At 43.6% G+C, this 20236-nt stretch overlaps 1 protein-coding gene across 5 annotated transcripts in view; it reads left to right on the top strand.

The window, feature by feature from the left end:
* The window catches only part of ADAMTS14 (ADAM metallopeptidase with thrombospondin type 1 motif 14), a 71655-nt gene that overhangs the window by 40779 nt on the left and 10640 nt on the right, over positions 1–20236 (top strand). For all 5 annotated transcript variants that reach the window (XR_014156609.1, XM_081861767.1, XM_081861766.1 and 2 more), the window contains 11 exons: positions 5006–5111; positions 5989–6132; positions 6394–6526; positions 7430–7543; positions 9828–9976; positions 10848–11023; positions 12829–12962; positions 14375–14498; positions 15331–15414; positions 18449–18612; positions 19163–19328. Coding sequence is in view for 4 of the 5 variants with exons in the window: in XM_081861767.1 (XP_081717893.1) it covers positions 5006–5111; positions 5989–6132; positions 6394–6526; positions 7430–7543; positions 9828–9976; positions 10848–11023; positions 12829–12962; positions 14375–14498; positions 15331–15414; positions 18449–18612; positions 19163–19328 (1494 nt within the window). In the remaining variant the exon portion in view is untranslated. The remainder of the gene's footprint in view (positions 1–5005; positions 5112–5988; positions 6133–6393; positions 6527–7429; positions 7544–9827; positions 9977–10847; positions 11024–12828; positions 12963–14374; positions 14499–15330; positions 15415–18448; positions 18613–19162; positions 19329–20236) is intronic.

Genomic DNA, 20236 nt, shown 5'->3' with positions numbered 1-20236 from the left:
CTGTTTTAACTCCATGCCTTTGTATTTGTGATTGTGCAATCTGAGATTTTTTTTGTAGAAGAAAAGTCATTTGGAATAGCAAAGCGACTGAAACTTGGCCTAAAAATATGTGTTCATATTTGGCTGGTGCTTTTGCTGTAAGGAAAAGAAGTGAGGTATTTGAAAAGAATCTTAAGTATTAGCCTATGTTGCTGCTTTCCCCGCCCCAAGAACAAAGTTTCTGCAACTGTGACAAGTCAACATTTGTTCCTTGTCTGCAATGCGTTTGAGTCCAGTAAACAACACCTAACTTGGACTTCTAACTCTCCTGTCTTCGGAGGAACTTCTTCTTCCACAGAAGTTCTTACTCATTGAAGGGTTTATTTTAGTTCCTCCAAGAAGACTGTTAAATTCAGATGGATCCAATTCAGATGGTTGTTTGAGAAATAGACTTTAAGAAATAGAGGAAATTGCAATTAGTTCACTGTGTCCATTGCAGTCTTTATCTTCAGGTTCATTAACATTTAGCATGAGCGAACTCCAAAATATTAGAATGATGAAATTAATGAATCGAGTTATGCTCAGATCGTAAAAACCATTCCGACAAAATAATTTCCAACAACCAACGGTTGCCTTTCAAGTGTTATAAGCGGAATTCACGAATGCGAACGTTTTAAAAAATAAATTCTACAGTGTTACATCTTCCCCTCCAAATTTATATGAAGGCAGGTCTATGTTTTGTCATCATGAAATATAACTGAATAGTGATTAGAAAATGATCCTTTAGATTCACTTCGTTTCAAATCCTTATTTGCAGTGGAAGTGACCTTGGAGTTCTGTGTCCAGGTTGTTGTGATGTCAAACCTGTGCAATTGAAACTACTGTTCCATGTCAGAAGTACCCAACTGGCAACCGATACCATCCACATAGAATTATAGGGCTGAAAGGGACCTTAAAAGTCACAAAGTGCAACCCCGTGTTCAGTGCAGGATAGCCAAAACTGAAGCATTCCTCCTTACTCCTCCTGTACATCTCCCACACAGGATTTTGGGATATTTTGCAAGTTCCTTTCCTAGGGCTACTTCTGCTTTCATAATAAAATAGTTGCCTGCCAAATTGCAGAGAGGGTAGTGAACCCCGTTTAGTTCTCCCTCGCCAATCAGCTTAAAAGGCAAATAGTAAAGGTAAAGGGACCCCTGACCATTAGGTCCAGTCGTGACCGACTCTGGGGTTGTGGCGCTCATCTCGCTTTATTGGCCGAGGGAGCTGGCATACAGCTTCTGGGTCATGTGGCCAGCATGATTAAGCCGCTTCTGGCGAACCAGAGCAGCGCACGGAAACGCCGTTTACCTTCCCGCCGGAGCAGTACCTATTTATCTACTTGCACTTTGATGTGCTTTCAAACTGCTAGGTTGGCAGGAGCTGGGACCAAGCAACGGGAGCTCACCCCGTCGCGGGGATTCGAACTGCTGACCTTCTGATCGGCAAGCCCTAGGCTCTGTTGTTTAACCCACAGCACCACTTGCGTCCCTTAAAAAGGCAAATAAGCCTAGACCAATTGGTCTGTAATCTGACAGGCTTCATTCACTTCTGTCTAATGGCGGGGGGGGGGGGAGTTTGAGCTATTTGGGGCAATATGGTAGGACATGCTTTTCGGTGAGAAAGCCCAGGGGATGTACGTGGTTTTCAATAAAACACTTTCCTAAGCATGACAGCTATTGTTGTGATGGAGAGTGTGAGGGATTCTTAAATGAGAGTGTGACTTATATTTTCCTCTTATATTTTCCTCTCGTTTTATTACCCTTAGTACAGTTCCACCCAACTGTTTAGTTTATAAATACATTTCAGCACGGTCACATTTGCGCTTATAAAGCCCAGTGCCTCATCCATTCATTTTAATTCTTCTGCTTCCGCTGGGTATCTCTGGAATGAACACCATGGGAAGATCTCGCCCAGCGCACTGAGGTCAGGGCAAGTCTCAAGCTCCATGGGGGTGGGGTGGACGCAGCAACTCCATAATGTTTCGGCTCAGCACAGGGATACAAGCCAAGAGAGGTAGTCAGCAAAACTGAAACGGTAATTAAAGTGCGCACGCTGGTGGCCTGCCTTCTCAAAAGGGGTCTAACGTTGATCCTGCTAAAACCATTTGCTTTAATGGAAGCTGCTCTGGGCCTTTAAACCCAATAGCTATGCAGTGCATTGTAAATGAAAGATCAAAGTTACAAAGGTGGCCATTCATGACTTTGGCAGGGGTCCCTGACTTTCCAGTTCCATTTGGCAAGCATGCCTGCTTTAAAATGCTGAGGCCTCTGTTTGTGCAGAAAGTAGTGCTCGGGGTTGTGTGTGGTAGGTTGTTGTTTTTTTTAAAATCATGGGAAAGAGACATTTCTGCCCCCACCCCTCCATAGCTGTTTATGTGAAGTTTCTATGGCAAAAGTAGTTCGATAACAGCCACCCTGTGGAAGCGTTTTGTGTTGGTTTTGTGTTGTTGTTTTTTGCATGCCACAGTGGAAATCATAGGCTCATAGAATATTATAACTGTGGCATTGGAAGGAACCCCAAGGGTCATCTAGTCCAGCCCCCTGCAATGCAGGAAACTTTTTGCCCAACTTGAGGATCAACCCCACAACCCTGAGATTTAAGAGTCTCATGCTTGACCAGCGTTGCTAAATGTTATAATTGGATCATATCAATGGTCTGCATTGCGCCATTTCTATTCCTTTTGTCTCCATTCTGTGTTGAATCCATTTATGGGGATAATAGCCCACTTGACACAGGGTTGGGCAGGAAAAAGGTATAAATTCTCCTCCTGTCTCCAGAAGGAAACAGGACAAAAGTGAATGACGGTGCTACCTGAAAGCACAATCTGATTGGTCAAGGGGGATTGCCATTAAACCATGGAAAGAGTGAGGAATGTAAAGTGTCACACACACAGAGAGATATGTTAAATTCAGGCCTTGGCAATAGAAGCAGAGATGACTTCACTGGAAATGAAGTCTGTACCCTGCTGGCTGCTCTCCAAACACTTGGCCAGCTGAGGTATGTGGCAAAGTCTTTTTGGTTTCTGCTTCTTCCTTGGTAGTGTTTATTTCACCCTCTTTGTGTTGTAGAACAGCCGGCATTTCTGTTGAGTTTTTCCTGTCTCTTGACTATGTGATCCAGTGCAGAATAAGAGGATAATGGCTTGTCACTGATAAGTTTTTTTTTTTTTTTTTTTTTTTAAGCACAGATTCTGTGAATGTAGCTGTTGCCTCTTGAGAGAAGCTGTAACGTCACTAAATGAGGGTCGAACCATTTTTCTCAGGGGCCAGTAAATTCAGGATTGTGGGATCTATTCTAAAACAAAAGAAAACAAAACACCAGAGCCCCCAAATCTACCTGTCCGAGGCATTTGCAAGATTGTTGTTTGGGATGGAGCCAGTCACATAACGGGAAAGAGAATTAAATGCCTGTATTCAACATCTCAAAAGTATCTAAATGGAGAAAAATCTGTATCGAGGGAATAATTTTTATAGCTATTTTTTTTTAAAAAAATGAACAAATAAACTTAGCAGCACCACTGCATGCCATGCCATATACAAATAATGCACAATAAACATCTAAGCCAGAGACAGAGAACCTGTGGCTCTCCTTCTGCTGCTGGCCTGATCATTGGGCATGTTGACTAGGGCTGTGAGAGGAGTTTGAAGCCCAGCAACAGCCAGGAGGAGAATCGCAGCCCTCACCACTCCGATCTAACCAGTCACTAGGTGCTAAATGCCAGGAACTGGACCTTATGGCATTTGATGACAGATCTATTGAGAGTTTGACCCTATTTCCCATTAGCCTATTTCAGGGATGGCTGGTGTACAAGCTTAAAGATCCACAAAATTGTTATATGGCTATGAGGTGCATATCACTTTACCTCCCACTCTGTTCCTTGCTAATGGTCCCCATTGCAAGCCTGCACAACTTGTGGCTCGTCAAACCAAAGGCAGCTCATGGTTGTACATTTAAAGTGGCCCACCAGAGAGTCAACCAACATCCTGCTTTTGCTACCTGCCTCAGGCTGCAGAAACAGAGGCCTTGTCAAGCACGGAGAAGGCCCCCACAGTACATCCTTACTGGGCTGCGTTTGCCTTGGCATTTAGTTTCTGTTAGTTTGTCTGAATGCTTTCCCTGCTGTGTCATTGCCACAATGCCGATCTTGGAATGTATGTGGTGGTGGGTAAATTACTGTATGTGTGCGTGCTGAGATTTAAAACAATTTTTGCATTAGTTAATGAATTTTGGAAACAGATTGGTATAGAAATATCGGGAATTGTGGGTCAGAAGGTGGGAATATCTAAATTAATGGTTCTTATTAGTCTAAGTAGCACCAAGTTAAAAACAAAAGAGGAATGTAAATGAGTAAAATTGATGGTAACTGCAGCCAGAGTAATTGGAAAAATGCAGAAGAGCTAGGGGTGAACCAGTGGAGGAAAAAACTGAATAATATTTTAATTTTAGAATATCTAACTGTGAAGATACACAGAATGAAAGGGTTTAAGGTTAGTGAGAAAGAGGAGGATTGGTTTGAGAAGATATTGGATTATTTGCATAGGTTTGAACAATTTGGGGGCAATTAAAATGTCAAAAGTTAAATAAACCTTGTGGATGGAGGAGTGTTAACGTATATAAAATTGTACATATGGTCGATTTGAATATGTTGTTATTGATTATGTATACCCAATGTATCAGCTGCCTGGGGGGTTTCACTGTTTATGTTTTGGTTGTTGGTAAAAAATAAAAATTTTAAACATTTTTTAAAAAACAACAATTTTTTATTTTAGGACCTTCCAAGCATATATGTTTTCATGAAATCTGAGTGGTGGAACTTCTTAAAACGATTCATTTGCAGTCTCAGTGAAGCTCACGTCCCTCCAAAGAGAGCTGGGTGTGAAATTTGATGGAAACAGCTCTAGTACTTAATTCCCCCCCTTTCCTACGTGCCCCCCATCCCTGTTGTGGTTCGTTTTCTCTCCCTTATTCCTCTGCTTTGTTCCAGGATATGCTCCTGTCACAGGCATGTGTCACCCTCTGCGCAGTTGCACCCTCAATCACGAAGATGGCTTCTCGTCGGCATTCGTGGTTGCTCATGAGACTGGACACGTGTAAGTCGTCGGGGCAGGTTTCTCACTGGTATCTCTGCAGTGATTGATGCCTGGGTGCCCTTTGTTTCAGCTGCTCTTAAAAGTTTGCTGGCTTAATGATAATTTTTAATGCCATGCTCTGGGCAGAAACATCCCCCGCATCTTTTGATGTTGATTCTCCGACGAGTCTTTCGGCCTTCCCTTTTTGGGTAAGGTTGTGGAAGTGCTCGTCATCCTGCAACCTCGTTAGAGGACATTAGATAGCCTGGGCCTGGGCCAGCCAATTGCTGGCAAGGTAAGGGAAATGGTACACTCCTGATCCCCGGAGACCATTCAGTAGCTTCTAATGCCACTGACACTGATGGCTGATGACTCAGCTATGGAACCTGATAGGCCCTTGTGGAACTCATTCCTGTAAGGGTAATCACAAAGAGAACTCATGAGATGTCATCCACCATATGGTCAGAAGGTCTCTCTATGGACTTACGCAAATTCTGGTCACAAGTCCAGTTCAGCGCATATATTTGGGCTTCTGCAAACATGGTGTTGAGTGAGGTGCTCCCATGTTGTTATTTAATTTCTGTGACCTAGAAAGGTGTGGGTCACTTTGATGAGGGACACTGGCTCCCACCAGGTCTGTTTCTAGCCATGGGAGCAAGGGGAGGGGGGTGAGTTGGAAGTGGTAAGTCGGAGCAGTTTAAACATAGTCAAAACAAAACAAATTCCTTCCAGTAGCACCTTAAAGACCAACTAAGTTAGGATTGCTTTAACGTCAGTTTTGTACATGTGGCAAACAAATAGGAACTGAAGCAGTGGCACTCAAACTTCTTCTGTTCCATTATTCGCTGTTTCATATACCTTAGTGCTTGGGAACACCACTTACAGACTTTTTAAACAGGTTAGGTATGGAACACGACGGCCAAGGTAACCGATGTGCTGATGAAACCAGCATGGGAAGCATTATGGCGCCACTGGTGCAAGCTGCCTTCCACCGTTACCACTGGTCGCGATGCAGCAAGCAAGAGCTGAACCGATACATACAGTAGGTCTACGTTGTTGTTGTCATGGGCTCTTAAGCTATTCTGAAATTTTGTTTTTGTCTTCTATGGAGAGAATGAATGGGTGAGGAGGGATGCATACTGAATGAATAGATATTAATAATTCTGTGTTGAATTAAGACGGTGAAATCCAATCTAGAATGCCCAGCTGTTTAGGAGAACAAGGACCTGTGGGGTATCTGAAGAAAAAATGCTAAAGTGGCAAGGAACCTTGCGCATGCTTTCTTTATTGTCTTGCATTACAGTTCTTACGACTGCCTCTTGGACGACCCTTTTGAGCACAACTGGCCTAAGTTGCCAGAGCTGCCAGGAATCAACTACTCCATGGATGAGCAATGCCGCTTTGACTTTGGTGTGGGATATAAAACATGCACAGCTGTGAGTATAGGAACCCTGTTGGTAGGGGGTCTGCTGCTACTTTCCCTGTCCTGCTCTTGTGTAAATGAAAGGGATGTCCCACATACCCGCTTTTGGGCTGCCGTGTGGCCCCTGGAAAGTTGGCCTTGGGTGAATAAAGGGTTAGGCCACCCCTGTGATAAATAAATCATAGTTCATGGTTTACCATGCCTTGCCCCAGCTTCACTTCTCCCCTAACAAGAGAAGAAGCAACACTCTGCAACCTCTGGCTTAGTAGCATTAGCCTCCAAACAAACCATGATTGGTAAGCCAAGAACAAAACCTTGGATTCTCATTAAAAGTTGTTTGGACCTAAAACTAAGCCAGAGATGTTTGTTTGTTGCTCCTTCTGCTAGGAAGGAGTGAAGCAGGAGCAGTCTCTGCACTCACGGTAATGGTGTCAGCACAGCTGGTGCTGTTGAAAACTGTCCTGAAATCTAGCAGGGTGGCATAAAAATATTTGAAATAAAATAAAATAAAGGGTGTGTGTGTGTGTGTGTGTGTGTGTCTTAGACCCATGTAGGCTTGGATTCCTTCAAAAACAGAGAAAATCCAGCCTTTTTAATGTGGTTTTGAAAGTACTTTGACATACATAATTTAGCAGGTGAAGCTTTTCCTTGTGTAAAAGAATAATGTGATGGGGGGGGACTTCACTTGCCTTAAATTCTGTATTTTCAGTAGGGGCAGTGCAAAAAACGGCATCCTAACCTCAAAGTTTCCTCATTTAAATAGATGGTTCTCTGGGTGTTATAATACAATAATACACGATCCTCACTAGATCATAAGCTGAAGTATTGGTGGGAACAAGCTACTTGCACTTCCTGTTGGATTAAATGTACAAAGTGAGTCCTTTCTTTGTCTGCATTGTATTTTCCTTCTTCACAGTTCAGAACCTTTGACCCATGCAAACAACTGTGGTGCAGCCATCCCGACAACCCCTACTTCTGTAAGACAAAGAAAGGACCTCCCTTAGATGGAACTGAGTGTGCATCAGGCAAGGTACCCATGCTGTTGAATCTGATATTGGACGGTTTCATCCTTGGCAGAAGGCTGGCGTGTTCCACCCTTGCCCAAACCCTTTTGCACAATACATGCGGGCACCCAGACCATGCCTTGTTATAGGAATATGTAGGGACTGTGTGTATCTCTTTGGGCAGCATTTATGCAGGCACCTTTTATTCATCTAGAACATTAAAATGCTTTGTGTATGTCCACACCTTTGCCCAAAATTGGCAGTGGTTGAAAACAACAACCAAGCCTGAGATGTCAGTAACGTTCTGCACCTTGGAGAATAGCTTCCTAAGATTAGTACAAAAGTATCATATACTTGAAGGGATGTGGGTGGCGCTGTGGTCTAAACCACAGAGCCTAGGGCTTGCCGATCGGAAGGTTGGCAGTTCAAATCCCCGCGATGGGGTGAGTGCCTGTTGTTTGGTCCCTGCTCCTGCCAACCTTGCAGTTCGAAAGCAGGTCAAAGTGCAAGTAGATAAATAGGTACCACTCCAGCGGGAAGGTAAACTCTGTGCGCTGTTCTGGTTTCGCCAGAAGCAGCTTAGTCATGCTGGCCACATGACCCGGAAGCTGTACGCCGGCTCCCTCGGCCAGTAAAGCGAGATGAGCGCCACAACCCCAGAGTCGTTCGTGACTGGACTTAACTCTCAGGGGTCCTTTACCTTTACCTTTTTACCATGGACTTCTAGAAAAAGGTGAATGGAGGCATTGAACAGGAATCTTTCACCTCTCCATCCTCCACTGTGAAAACCATTATGTTTGTACCTACATGCCGCTCATTTATTCCCACGTTAACTTAGCAGAAAAGTACTTCACTTCTGTTATGCTGATGTGGTTGTTTCCATGCAGACTGTGTTGCCGCTCTTCCTGTCATCTTTGCTCCCGAGAAAAAGACAGGCCAGAACACAGCAGCAAGACTTTTGTCAGGAGCTAGCTCCTGGAAGCACCAGCAACTGTTGTTGCTAGTTTATTTACAGGCTAAATTCTTGGTGCTGCCAAAGCCCTATCATGACCAGCTGAGAAATAATCTAGAGCAGGGGTAGCCAATGTTGTGCACTCCAGATATTGCTGGACTACCTTTCCCATAATCCCAGACTATTGGCCATACTGGCTGTGGGTGATGAGAGTTGCGGCCTCACAGTATCTGGAGGGCACCATGTTGGTTACTGCTGTCTCAGGGAATACCCCACCCTCCGCAACACAAAGACTAGTTGAGATCTCTAAAAGAGACGATGCTCTTGAGTCCGCCAACATTGGGCATGAAGTTAAATGCCACCAGAAAGCAACCTTTTAACAGTGATGGCTCTTGGATCATGAAACTCCCTCCCCAGGTGAGCCCACCCAGACACGTCCCATTGCAGTAATTTGACATCTAGTGCAAAGAAGCATTTGTTCTACCGGCCCACCACATGTTTCTAAATCTGGTTCTGTTATCTTTCAGTGCTGTCAACTGCTGGCTTTAAAACGAGACTCTTAAAAATCAAGCTATTTTATAAGTTTCATGATTCTTGCTTTAATTCTGTTGTAAGCTGCTTTGAGCATCGTTTGGTGGAAAAGCAAACTCCTAAATTTAAATAAAGAATAAATGCATACGTCTAAGGGTACTGGAACTTGGTCCAGTGCCGACTGTTACATAGGTCTGCATTGCTCCACTTGGTAGCTTGTGTTTGCCAAGGCTATGCTGGCCTTACTCTGGTGGTCTCCACAGTAGAGTACGATGGTTAGCTGTGCATCCTTAAATACTCAGAGCTGCACGTCAGGAAATCCTCACTACCAGCAGCTCCCTGGTGTATGCCCACTGCATTTTTAGCAACAAGCATTGGGTGTTTGCACTTTGTGTTCAAGTGCAGTCATGGAAAACAGGAGGTTCGTTCCATCCCTCCCCATTCCGGTCTTTTGAGCTGTTCCAGTGTAAATACTGCAAAGTTCTGATGTGGAAAAATCAAGGGCAAGGACAGGAACGCCAACCTCAGTGTGGTTTCAGATTGCAATCTGTGCCAGGGGATTAGCTTGGTGCTGCAGAGGTGACAGGCTTTTTTTCGTGAATACACTGTGCCACCCAGGCCCCCTGAGACCTTTCTTTATTACTTTAAGGTTTCGTGACTTCACAGCCGTCACTGTCCGCCTGACCAATGAGAGTGGGAGAAACAGATTCCGAACCCTATTGTAAAGCCGGGTGCTTCCGTGGCTGTAGAACTGATCTCCTCACTAACACTGGACAGTAATGAAGAGGCAGGTGTTCAGGTAACCCCTGTTTCTTCTCCTGTTCCAGTGGTGTTTCAAGGGTCACTGCATCTGGAAGACTTCAGAACAACCGTACAGCCAGGATGGCAGCTGGAGTTCCTGGTCCAAATTTGGTTCCTGCTCCAGGACTTGTGGGGGTGGGGTACGCTCCCGCAGCAGGAACTGCAACAACCCACCGTAAGTTTGGCCCTTCCGCTAGGAGCGTCGTTTGGGGAAATCTCATCTGGCAGGGGACAGAAGGGGCCTCTCTTCCTTCTAATGCATCTGGGTCACCGAAAAACAAAAAAGGCATGAGGAGAGTTTGTGGGAAATCGTAGCTGAAGGAACAGCAGAACAAGTCATAAATGAATTGCAATAAAATAAAGCAGAAATTCATCTAGTAACAACTGAAAGATGTGATCTGTATCCTTGAGCAATATTTCAGTTGCTGGGTTTACCATTTTATGCCACAGATATGAGCTATCTCATATGCATGTTTCTATATTTAAAACTAAATGCATTGCTTAGTTGGACTGAGATTCTGGCAGTTTTCAGGGACTGCACTCTGTTTTACCAATCATCATCATCATCATCATCATCTATTATTTATACCCTGCCCATCTGGCTGGGTTTCCCCAGCTACTTTGGGTGGCTCCCAACAGAATATTAAAAATAGAATCAGACATTAAAAACTTCCCTAAACAGGACTGCCTTCCAATGTCTTCTAAAAGTCTGATAGTTGTTTGTTTCCTTGACATCTGATGGGAGGGTGTTCCACAGTGCGGATGCCACCACTGAGAAGGCCCTCTGCCTGGTTCCCTGCAACCTCACTTCTCGTAGCAAGGGAACTGCCAGAAGGCCCTCAGCTCAGGACCTCAGTGTCTGGGCTGAACGATGTGGGTGGAGACGCTCCCTTGGGTTTGCCCGAGCTTCTGATGCAAAAATTTTGGTTCAAAGAAAAGAAATTAGCTAAATTAGAAAGCATGGAAGTGAATGCAATTTCTCTTTAAGGTTTTTTTGGGTGATGAGAATGCAGGGCTCCCTAAACAGCAGCTTGCTTGTTTTCCAGCCCAGCCTACGGAGGGCGCCATTGCCCAGGTGCCACGTACGAGTACCAAGTCTGCAATACAGAAGAGTGCCGTGGTCCCTATGAGGATTTCCGTGCCCAGCAGTGCTCCAAGAGGAACTCTTATTACACCCACCAGAACTCCAAGCACACTTGGCTTCCCTATGAACACCATGATGGTAAGGCATTGAGACGCTGCTGATCCACCCTGAATTGAGAGCTTACCGAACTGGCCTGACTTCATACGCTAGGAGAGAGATCGACTCACTCTTATCATCACTGTTGTTTCCACACTAGCTGAACATTTTAGATGTGATTCATACGCAGGTGCCTCCGCCTTATGTGCTCCCTATCCTCCCAAGTGGCTGAGAGCAGCAGTTTGAAAGCTTCTGCTTTTAGTTGGCTACAGTTTACTGTGTAATTTGAACCTGGAACTGTGGTTATTGCAAACTATGGTTAGCTTCAGCAACCACAGTTTGATGTTGCCTCCCCCCCCCCGCAATTTTCAAAGTCAAGTTTTTATTAAACTTCAGAATCTTAACATATATAATCGAGATTTCAAATTTGTTATACATTTCTCTTTAAACTTTGGCTTCCTGCCTTTCCCTCCATGCTGTTCTTAATCCCATCCCATTTACATACTGCATTTCACCTAAGACATTTTCTTCTATTTCATATATTATCAATCTTCTACCAATTCTCATATTTCAAATCCTGTTTGCGATTTCCCCTGATTATAATATTCTTTCAGCTGTTCCAAAAACGGCTTCCATTCTTCCGTGAATAGTCCGTCATGTTGGTTTCTTATTTTTGCTGTTATCAGCTCCACAGTTTGATGTTGGCTTTTGAAGTTAACCATAGTTGGGGATTTTCACCACCATCGGGCAACGCAGGGCGTTTCATGTTTAAGGGAAAATTAACTCAAAAGCTTTTGGATTCTTCCTCTTGGCCAAGAGGCAATGGGCAGCATGTGGACCCAAGGCTTGTTCTTGCTTGTGCATGCTATGCTAAACAATGATTCAGTGTGAGGTACTCTTTACGCCGTCCCTTCTCCTGCTAACCTAGGAGTTCCAAAGCACGTCAAAGTGCAAGTAGATAAATAGGTACCGCTCTAGCGGGAAGGTAATGGCATTTCCGTGTGCTGCTCTGGCTCCCTTGGCCAATAAAGCGACTGGACCTAATGGTCAGGGGTCCCTTTACCTTTTTACTCTTTAAGCCAAGGTCCTCCTATAAGTGTATCAAGAAAAGTCTTAAGTGGGGGCATTTTTAAAAATTTGTTTCAAAATGAAGGATATGAAATGCACCCCAAACCTGCTAAGCTCTTTCACAGGCTAAAATATGGTACACATGTGTTCTGTGACCTCCTGATTTGGATGCCCTACGGGAAAACATTTGGGATAGGGATGTTTGACCAGTACAGAGCAAGAAAGTTCGCATATGGTACTACAGAATGTTGGGCTTCAAGAGGCACTTGAATCCCATTTGGATGGGTGGGAAAAAAGCTTTCCAGGAGCAGAAGGCAAGGTGGACTTCAACTCAAGAGTAGTTAATGTGGTGCTATGCAGATGGTGTTGAACTCCAGCTCACACCACCCCCCTCCAGCAGTTTTTTTTTTGGGGGGGGGAGCTCACCATTGACAGTGGCGGCAGCAGATTTTATCTCCCTCCACTCCCTGAAGCAAAGGGTGCTGTGTGTGTTTTGCCACTGTTGCAAGTGACAACCGCAGCAAGTGCGTGTGTAGCCTGGGTGCCATTTTGTATCCTCCACAAGGTCTGGACCCGGCCTCATTCTGGTATGGGGGAAATGGTGGAGAATATCCAGAGAAAAATTCTGCAAATTCTCCATTTTCTAGGAGGGTGAGAAAAATAAAAAATAAATCTCTTCTGAGAACATTGGATCAGCCCTACAAAATACTGTTGTTTCACTTTTGTCTGAAATCCTCACACATAGTACCAAATGCCTCTGTGTGTTTGTTTTACTGCAGATGCCCAGAAGTGTGAGCTGATTTGCCAGTCTGAGGAAACTGGAGACGTGGTATTCATGAATCAAGTTGTTCATGATGGTACAAGGTGCAGCTATAGAGACCCATACAGTGTCTGTGTGAGGGGAGAGTGTGTGGTACGTAATTGAACTTGCTGGTTCATCTGTTTTCCTATACTTTTTGTGTCAAAAGAAAGAGCAGAGGACAGCTATTTATTGTTGGTTGAACCTTCACAGATTTTGGTAGATTTTTCTGGAATGGGATTGAACAGGGCTTTGCCAGATGTCCTGTAGTTTTCATATTTGTTTCCAAAGTAGCACCAAAGCAAACTGCCCCCCCAAATACCCACCTTACAGCAATTTCAGCATCCTTTCAATTCTCCAGCTTCTAGGTGCCATTTTCCTTCTCCTTTGCCCATGTAATCCTGAGATTCATTTACCAACACAGCTTCGAATCTCGTCACTTGAGTTGACGCACATGATTTTGTCTTGAGTGTCTGTAATGTCATTGACAAACCACATGGGCAGTCATAACCCATAGGATAATTTTATAACCAGAATCATACACAAATGAGACTGGGGACTTTGTGAGGTTGAGAAAAATGGAAAAGGGGGCAACAAGGAAAGCATCAAAACAAGGCAAATGTGTTTGCGACAAGTGCAGAAAACTCACCAAAAGTGATAGGCTTTTTTTTTGATGCTCACAAAATAGGAAATATGAGTAATTTCAGCTCAGTCTTAGCTTAAAATTCCTTTCATGTTGCAATTTTGGTTTGAAGAGATATTAACAAGTCTTTGTTGTTTGGATCTTTAGCCAAATTTCCTCACTGTTATTTAGGTTGCATGGAAGGGAATATCCCCACCCTGGGTGTGTATTTGAATTTTGCACACACCCTTTTGCAATGCATTCATTTAGAGAGTAGTCCAGTGGATGTGTAGGGAGTTTGCTTCTAAGTACATGGGCATAGGATCTCATCCATCCTTCTTTATTCCTACAGCCTTGCAAAGCAGGCCTATGCCTTGCCATTTTGCAGACGGGGAAACAATCCACGAGAGATCGTACTTGCTTGAGGCCACCCAGCAAGTTCGTAACTGAGAAAGTGGGTTGAACTTTGCTCCCACAAACCCAGAACTCCTCACCAGACAACCGCACTGGCTTTTTGTGTGTTGCTGCTATTCATTCGCACCACACACAGGGCTGTAATTGTGGTGATTGCAATAAATCCTCTGGCTTACTATTTCAGTATTTATAGCACGCTGTTCAGTCGCCAAAGCTCAGCTTGCTAGATATAGAATAAAACACTGGACAATGCTGATTGCTTCCAGGATAATAGGAAGATTTTGGTTGAGTGTGGTGTTGCAAGATCCAACGCAATCTGAATACCATTACACCCACACACCCGCACCCAACATTTTCTAAAAACACTTGGGATCATAACTTTGTTTTAATGATACTGGTGATACATAGTCTCTATCTATCTAATCTGAAGCAAAACTCTATCTGTGTATATATTTTCTCTGTGTTTGTGCTTTGCTTCTACTTATGACAGCACGTTGGGTGCGACAAAGAAATCGGCTCCCTCAAACAGGACGACAAATGTGGTGTTTGTGGGGGTGACAATTCCCACTGCCGGACGGTGAAGGGGACTTTGGTCAAATCCCCAAAGCAGGCAGGTGAGAGTATGAAGACAAACTTCTCTCAAAGGCGGGGGGGGGGGGGGGAGGACCTAGAGTGCTTCTAAGACAGAGTGTCTTTTAAAATTTTCCTTACAAGCTATATAGGCTGCCAGAATTAGCAGCAGCCCTTTCCCCGCCTCTATTATTGGAGGGGAAAACTATTTATATTGGAGTTAATGTGAGCTGTATCTAGTGTGATAAACACTGGTGATGGAGTGTATCTGTATGACGACATGCAGAGTGTGCACCAATGAACACGCAGGGAATTTCTGGATGTTGCTTTCCCAGTAGCCATAGTCTCTGGGTGACTGAGGATATGAACTCATCCGAGGGATTCCATCCATTTGTATATATTGACCAGGCAATGCGCAGAACATCCTGTTTGTTCTCTAATTTTGTGTATATTCTCCAATGTCATTTGAAAGCTACATGGGTTGAAATTTCCTGTTTATGCTCTCCATCTGGGCATATTCTGGTGTGTGTGCGTTTCTTATACACAAGTACAAATTTCCTTATTCAAAAAAAATGATATAATTGGCTTCCTGTAATCAAGATCTGCAGAACTGGATTGGATTACTCAGTCCATGGGGGACATCTCCATTGACTTTCAATGTGGTTTTCTGCCGGAGGTGTCCCTAGGGTGTCAAACACATACTTAAATAAACATAGCTGTAGCAAAAGTCAAAAGAGAAAAATACTTGTGTGTGTTTTTCAAAGCCTGTTATTTCCTGCAGCTTCAGAGAGTCTAAAAGCGAATGTTTCGTGGAACTTATCTCTGACTGTAGCTCTACCCAGTTTAAGAATGGTTTCTTTTCTTCACGATTTTCAGTGGGTGCTTTGAAAATGTTTGAGATTCCAGCCGGCGCCAGGCATGTGCAGATTGAAGAGATGGAGCCAGCAACCCATACAATTGGTAAGAACCGAAAATGGGTTTAGGTAGACAGGGTCGATTTTGCCTGACACTCTTTATACAAAGGTCTTTTTAACAGTTTAGTTCTCAAGAAGAGCTTGTTAAAGACATTTGCAGGGTTCAGTCCAGTCAGCATTAAATCACTTTAAAGCCTTGCTCATCTGAACAGGAGAAAACAAACTAAAGATGTTTAATTCTCTCAATGAAATAAGTGAGATTTTAAATTTTGGCTGGATCTCACTATCCGCCCCCCCCCCCATCCCCAGCAAGCTGACTTTGGGTATTAGGCCACACATTGCTAACACCACATGTCAGATGCACATTAGTATTTATCAAGTTGTTTTTCCTCTCTTTCTTGTCCTGTGCTAGCTTCATTAATCATTGTGTGTGTGTGTGTGTATGTATATATATATATATATATATATATATATATATATATATATATATATGCTTTCGTAGATTTTCACGGGTACAGGAATGCAGGTTTTGGTGTCCTCGGGTGTCTTCCCGTGTAAAAGTTGGGGTGTCTAGGCGACGTTTCGACGAGGTCTCACTCGTCATCTTCAGGCTGGTGCTTTCGGCTTCTTGTTACTGGAACAGAGCAGGATCTCAGTGTTTGAGTTCCTATAAATACTGTAGAGGGGGTGTGGTGTATAGCCTCCAATGTTCTGGGCAGAGAGGAAGTTCCCAGGCTAGTGTGCCTTTTCTTCTTTTGTTCCTTAATTACTTGAGAGATATCTTGAGTGATTTCTTGAGTGATATCCTGAGTACCACTTAGGTGGGTCATTAGGTGTGGATTAGTTGCTAAAGACACAAAGACACAAAGACATTAGTTGCTCAAGACACAAAGACTTTAGCAACTAATCCACACCTAATGACCCACCTAAGTGGTACTCAGGATATCACTCAAGAAATCACTCAAGATATCTCTCAAGTAATTAAGGAACAAAAGAAGAAAAGGCACACTAGCCTGGGAACTTCCTCTCTGCCCAGAACATTGGAGGCTATACACCACACCCCCTCTACAGTATTTATAGGAACTCAAACACTGAGATCCTGCTCTGTTCCAGTAACAAGAAGCCGAAAGCACCAGCCTGAAGATGACGAGTGAGACCTCGTCGAAACGTCGCCTAGACACCCCAACTTTTACACGGGAAGACACCCGAGGACACCAAAACCTGCATATATATATATATATATATACACACACACACACACACACATATACATACAGATATATATATATATATCTGTATACATATATCTACACATACAGCTATATATATACTGTAAATAAGCATCACAGGCTTGGCTTGTGTGTTTGTATATGTTGTGTACTCTGAGAAAAGGGCTACATGGGAGTATCTCCTAACAAACAATTCTTCACTGAACTCAAAATATTGAGGTGCAAAACTTTACAAAGTAAGCATTGACATAATACCCACCATAAGATATAATGGTTTTGAATGGCTGTTCCACAAATTACTACACGTGATAAGTGCTTAATATGGAGTAAACAGCAGGCTAGTCCATACCCTGGTCTGAAACTAAACTTAAACAGATTCCCCCATATTTATCTTCGTTTCTCTTGTCCTTCACCTTTCTTCCCTGTTTCCCTCTGTTCTTTCAGCATCATTACGCAACTATTAAGCCCCTTATGAGCCCATCTGAACCTGACAGCTTTTGTAACACGTTGCAGCATCACAGTAGACATTTTAAATTGCATTCCACATATGTGCTTAGTAACGTGATATCAAACCTTTATGATGATGATGATGATGATGATGATGATGCAAGGAAGTGTGGGTGGCAGGAATTGATCAATTGGTAGATAATGTGAAGCAGTGGTTTCCCTCCCTCCTGTGCGTCTGTCTGCAGCTCACGTCCTGCTGTCTGTAAAATCTGTGAGACTTCTGGAGGAATTGGCTGTGATCCTTTATTGCTGCTCACACAATGCTCCTCTATGCGCTGTACAAACTTGGAGAGGTCCAGACTAGAAGCCAAATCTCTCGTGCTCATAGGGGGAGAGGAAGGGGAAGAGAGAGTGTATCCCCCCCCCTCTTTCTGTTTACAAGCTCTGTTAATTCAGAGGACGACTTGGAATGCCAGGCATGATTTAAGTGTGCCAGCTGATTACAAACCAGCCGAGCAAAATGAAAATGAACAATAAAGAAGACGGAGGGGAGATAAATTGGGGTTTTATTTTCTACCTTTGCCCAAGAAGAGAGGCAAATGTATTGCAGAAGGTCTAGCTTTAAAGAGTACTGTTTTTACATTGCAGCAAAATGTCCGTCATACTGATGGATGAGGAAGTGTGCAGAAGGAGAGCCTTTATATTGCAAGAGGTCTTGGCTTGTGTGTGGGTGTTTTGCATGTCTGTATGTATGCATATGTGTTCAGCAGCAGGTTTTGCTTTCATTGCGTCAGTATCCCAAGCACAGCACTCCTCCTCCCTCCATAGGAGCAAACAGGAGAGTTGTAGAATCATAGAACCGTAGAGCCAGGGACACCACTGGAATGGGAACAAAGCTTGGTTCATGATTACCCCAGTTGCCTCCCTTTCTCTGCGCCCTGGGGCTTGTTTCTTGGTGCAGGATGGAATCTTGGAAGACTTTTCAGCCCCTAGGCACTCAGCGTGATTTAGCAAATGGATCCAATTTTAAAAGTTATCTTAAACCATCTCAAAAAACGCCATCCGTGCCAAATTATTTTATTGATTAGTAAATTGTATAGCCTGCTTTTCTCCAAATGGTTCCATAACATAATTAAAACACAATATAGTAAAAACGTAAACATAAATCAAGTATGCACACTACAGGGGAACGTCATCCCTTTGGGAAGGGACGAAGTGTCGTGCTTCTTGCCCTGGAACAGAAAGAGAACCTACCCAACTGCCACTGACACAAAAACCCCCATACATACACTAAAAGGAAAAGAAAAGGCTTGAACACTCTTGATTGCCTAATGCCCAAATTCTGCTGCATGTAAAAGGACGTTGATGAGCGGAGATGACCCTGAGCACTACTTTCCCCCACAGCTGTTAAGAACCAAGCCTCTGGCAACATCATCCTTAATCCCAAGGGCAAAGATGCCAAGAGCAGCACTTTCCTGGAGATGGGCTTGGAATGGGAGTACGCCATTGAGAATGGCAAGGAAAGCTTGAAAACCAGCGGGCCCCTGCATGAAGCCATCAGCGTCCTGGTGAGTCCTGGAGAGAGCTAGATGCATGCATGTGTATGCTCAACAACACATGTGCAGTCTCTCCCCCCCTTTTCCTTTTGCCCTCTAAGCCTTTTGCTTAACTGCACCAGACAAAACTATTTCAATGCATAAACTAATTCAAGAGCACTTCACACAACCAGTGTTGCTTGCAGAATCCATGGAAAAAATAGGAAAGTTGGCATTTTCCTCTTTTGCACATGAGAATGAGAGAGAGAGGCTAGGTTCAGGTTAAAACACAGCTGTCATTTCCCCCTTCGCTTTCCATTCACTGGGCCACACCTGTGCCTTTTAAAAATTTCTGCTGGAGTTTCAGAGGGGAAAAAATAGTCCTATTATATTTCCCCTTATGAAATTTAGCATCTTATAAAAGACTTTAGTTTGGCTTTAGCCCTTGGGAGCCTGGATCTGGTAGACCCAGCAGAAAACTGAAGAACTGTGTGCACAACTATACATTTGTGAAGACTTGTGTAACAAGTGGAGAGGGCATTTCGTCTCTCATTACTCTTTCTTCCCTTTCTCTGCATCCTAGGTCATACCGCAAGAAGACGAATCCAAGAGTAGCTTGATGTACAAGTACATCATCCACGAAGATCTCCTTCCTGTCATTGGAAACAACAATGTCCTCCTGGAAGAAATGGACACCTATGAGTGGGCCCTTAAAAGCTGGTCTCAGTGTTCAAAAGCTTGTGGAGGAGGTATTTTCCCTGCCCTGCATTACTTGGTTTAAGTGTCTCGGATGCACTTCCAGTGTATGGAATGTTCCTTGCTTGCAGAGGTCTGGTTCATGTATGAATGTCTATCCCAGGACTGCATGCATGAACCGACTCTTGAAAAGCAGTGGTTTTGAGGTGTTCACTCTATGGTACTTCATTCATCACTTTGGATTTGGTAGTCAGTCTTTCAAATAATGAACCTGCATGTGCAAAACTAGCTGTTAGCTGCTGTGTTTGGAAACCTTGAGAAAAATAAGAGTGCCTTCTTTGTTGCAAGCTTTCGACAGGTTTTATTTAGGTGTTTATTTCAACTGCTTAGTGTTAAACATGAATTCTTTAAAAATGAATGTCTACGCAAGTGGACATTCTGGTTCCAGTCTAGGAATGGCATGTTGAGTGTCACTTCAGGTAAAGCCCAAATCAGTCTGCTTTAAAAGGAGCAATATTTTTTGCATGCTGTTACTGGCGCTGCAGGGTAAATCAGGACATCCCCTGGTGCACATTTAAGTGCTCCCACTTCCTAAATCTTGGCATCAGTCATATGCTTGGATTGCTCCCTATAGTTTCTCGATGTTACCAATACGAAGAAAGGAAAACCGTTGGCAATATTAATATTCTTGCGTTTTTGAGGCAAGTAAGCTGCTTTTAAGAGAGCGTGAATTCAAACTTTAGATGGGGGTCACATTTCTTCTCAGTGCCCCTTTTGAAAGGAAGTGAAATAATAAATACTGAGCAGATCAACACAAGCTTCTGTCCAGAGCATTTAAATACACAAAGCAGGTTTTGCAAAGCCAGGTCAGAACTTGCTGACTCAAGCCTGCCCTGCTAACATTGGAGTGGCATAAACTGCATTTCCATGGATATGTCCTGGGAACAGCTGACAACGTCCA

The sequence above is a fragment of the Podarcis erhardii genome (genome assembly GCF_964252035.2).
Source record: "Podarcis erhardii genome assembly, chromosome: 5".
NCBI classification, from domain to species: Eukaryota; Metazoa; Chordata; class Lepidosauria; order Squamata; family Lacertidae; genus Podarcis; species Podarcis erhardii.
This window is presented reverse-complemented; position numbering and strand designations above follow the sequence as displayed.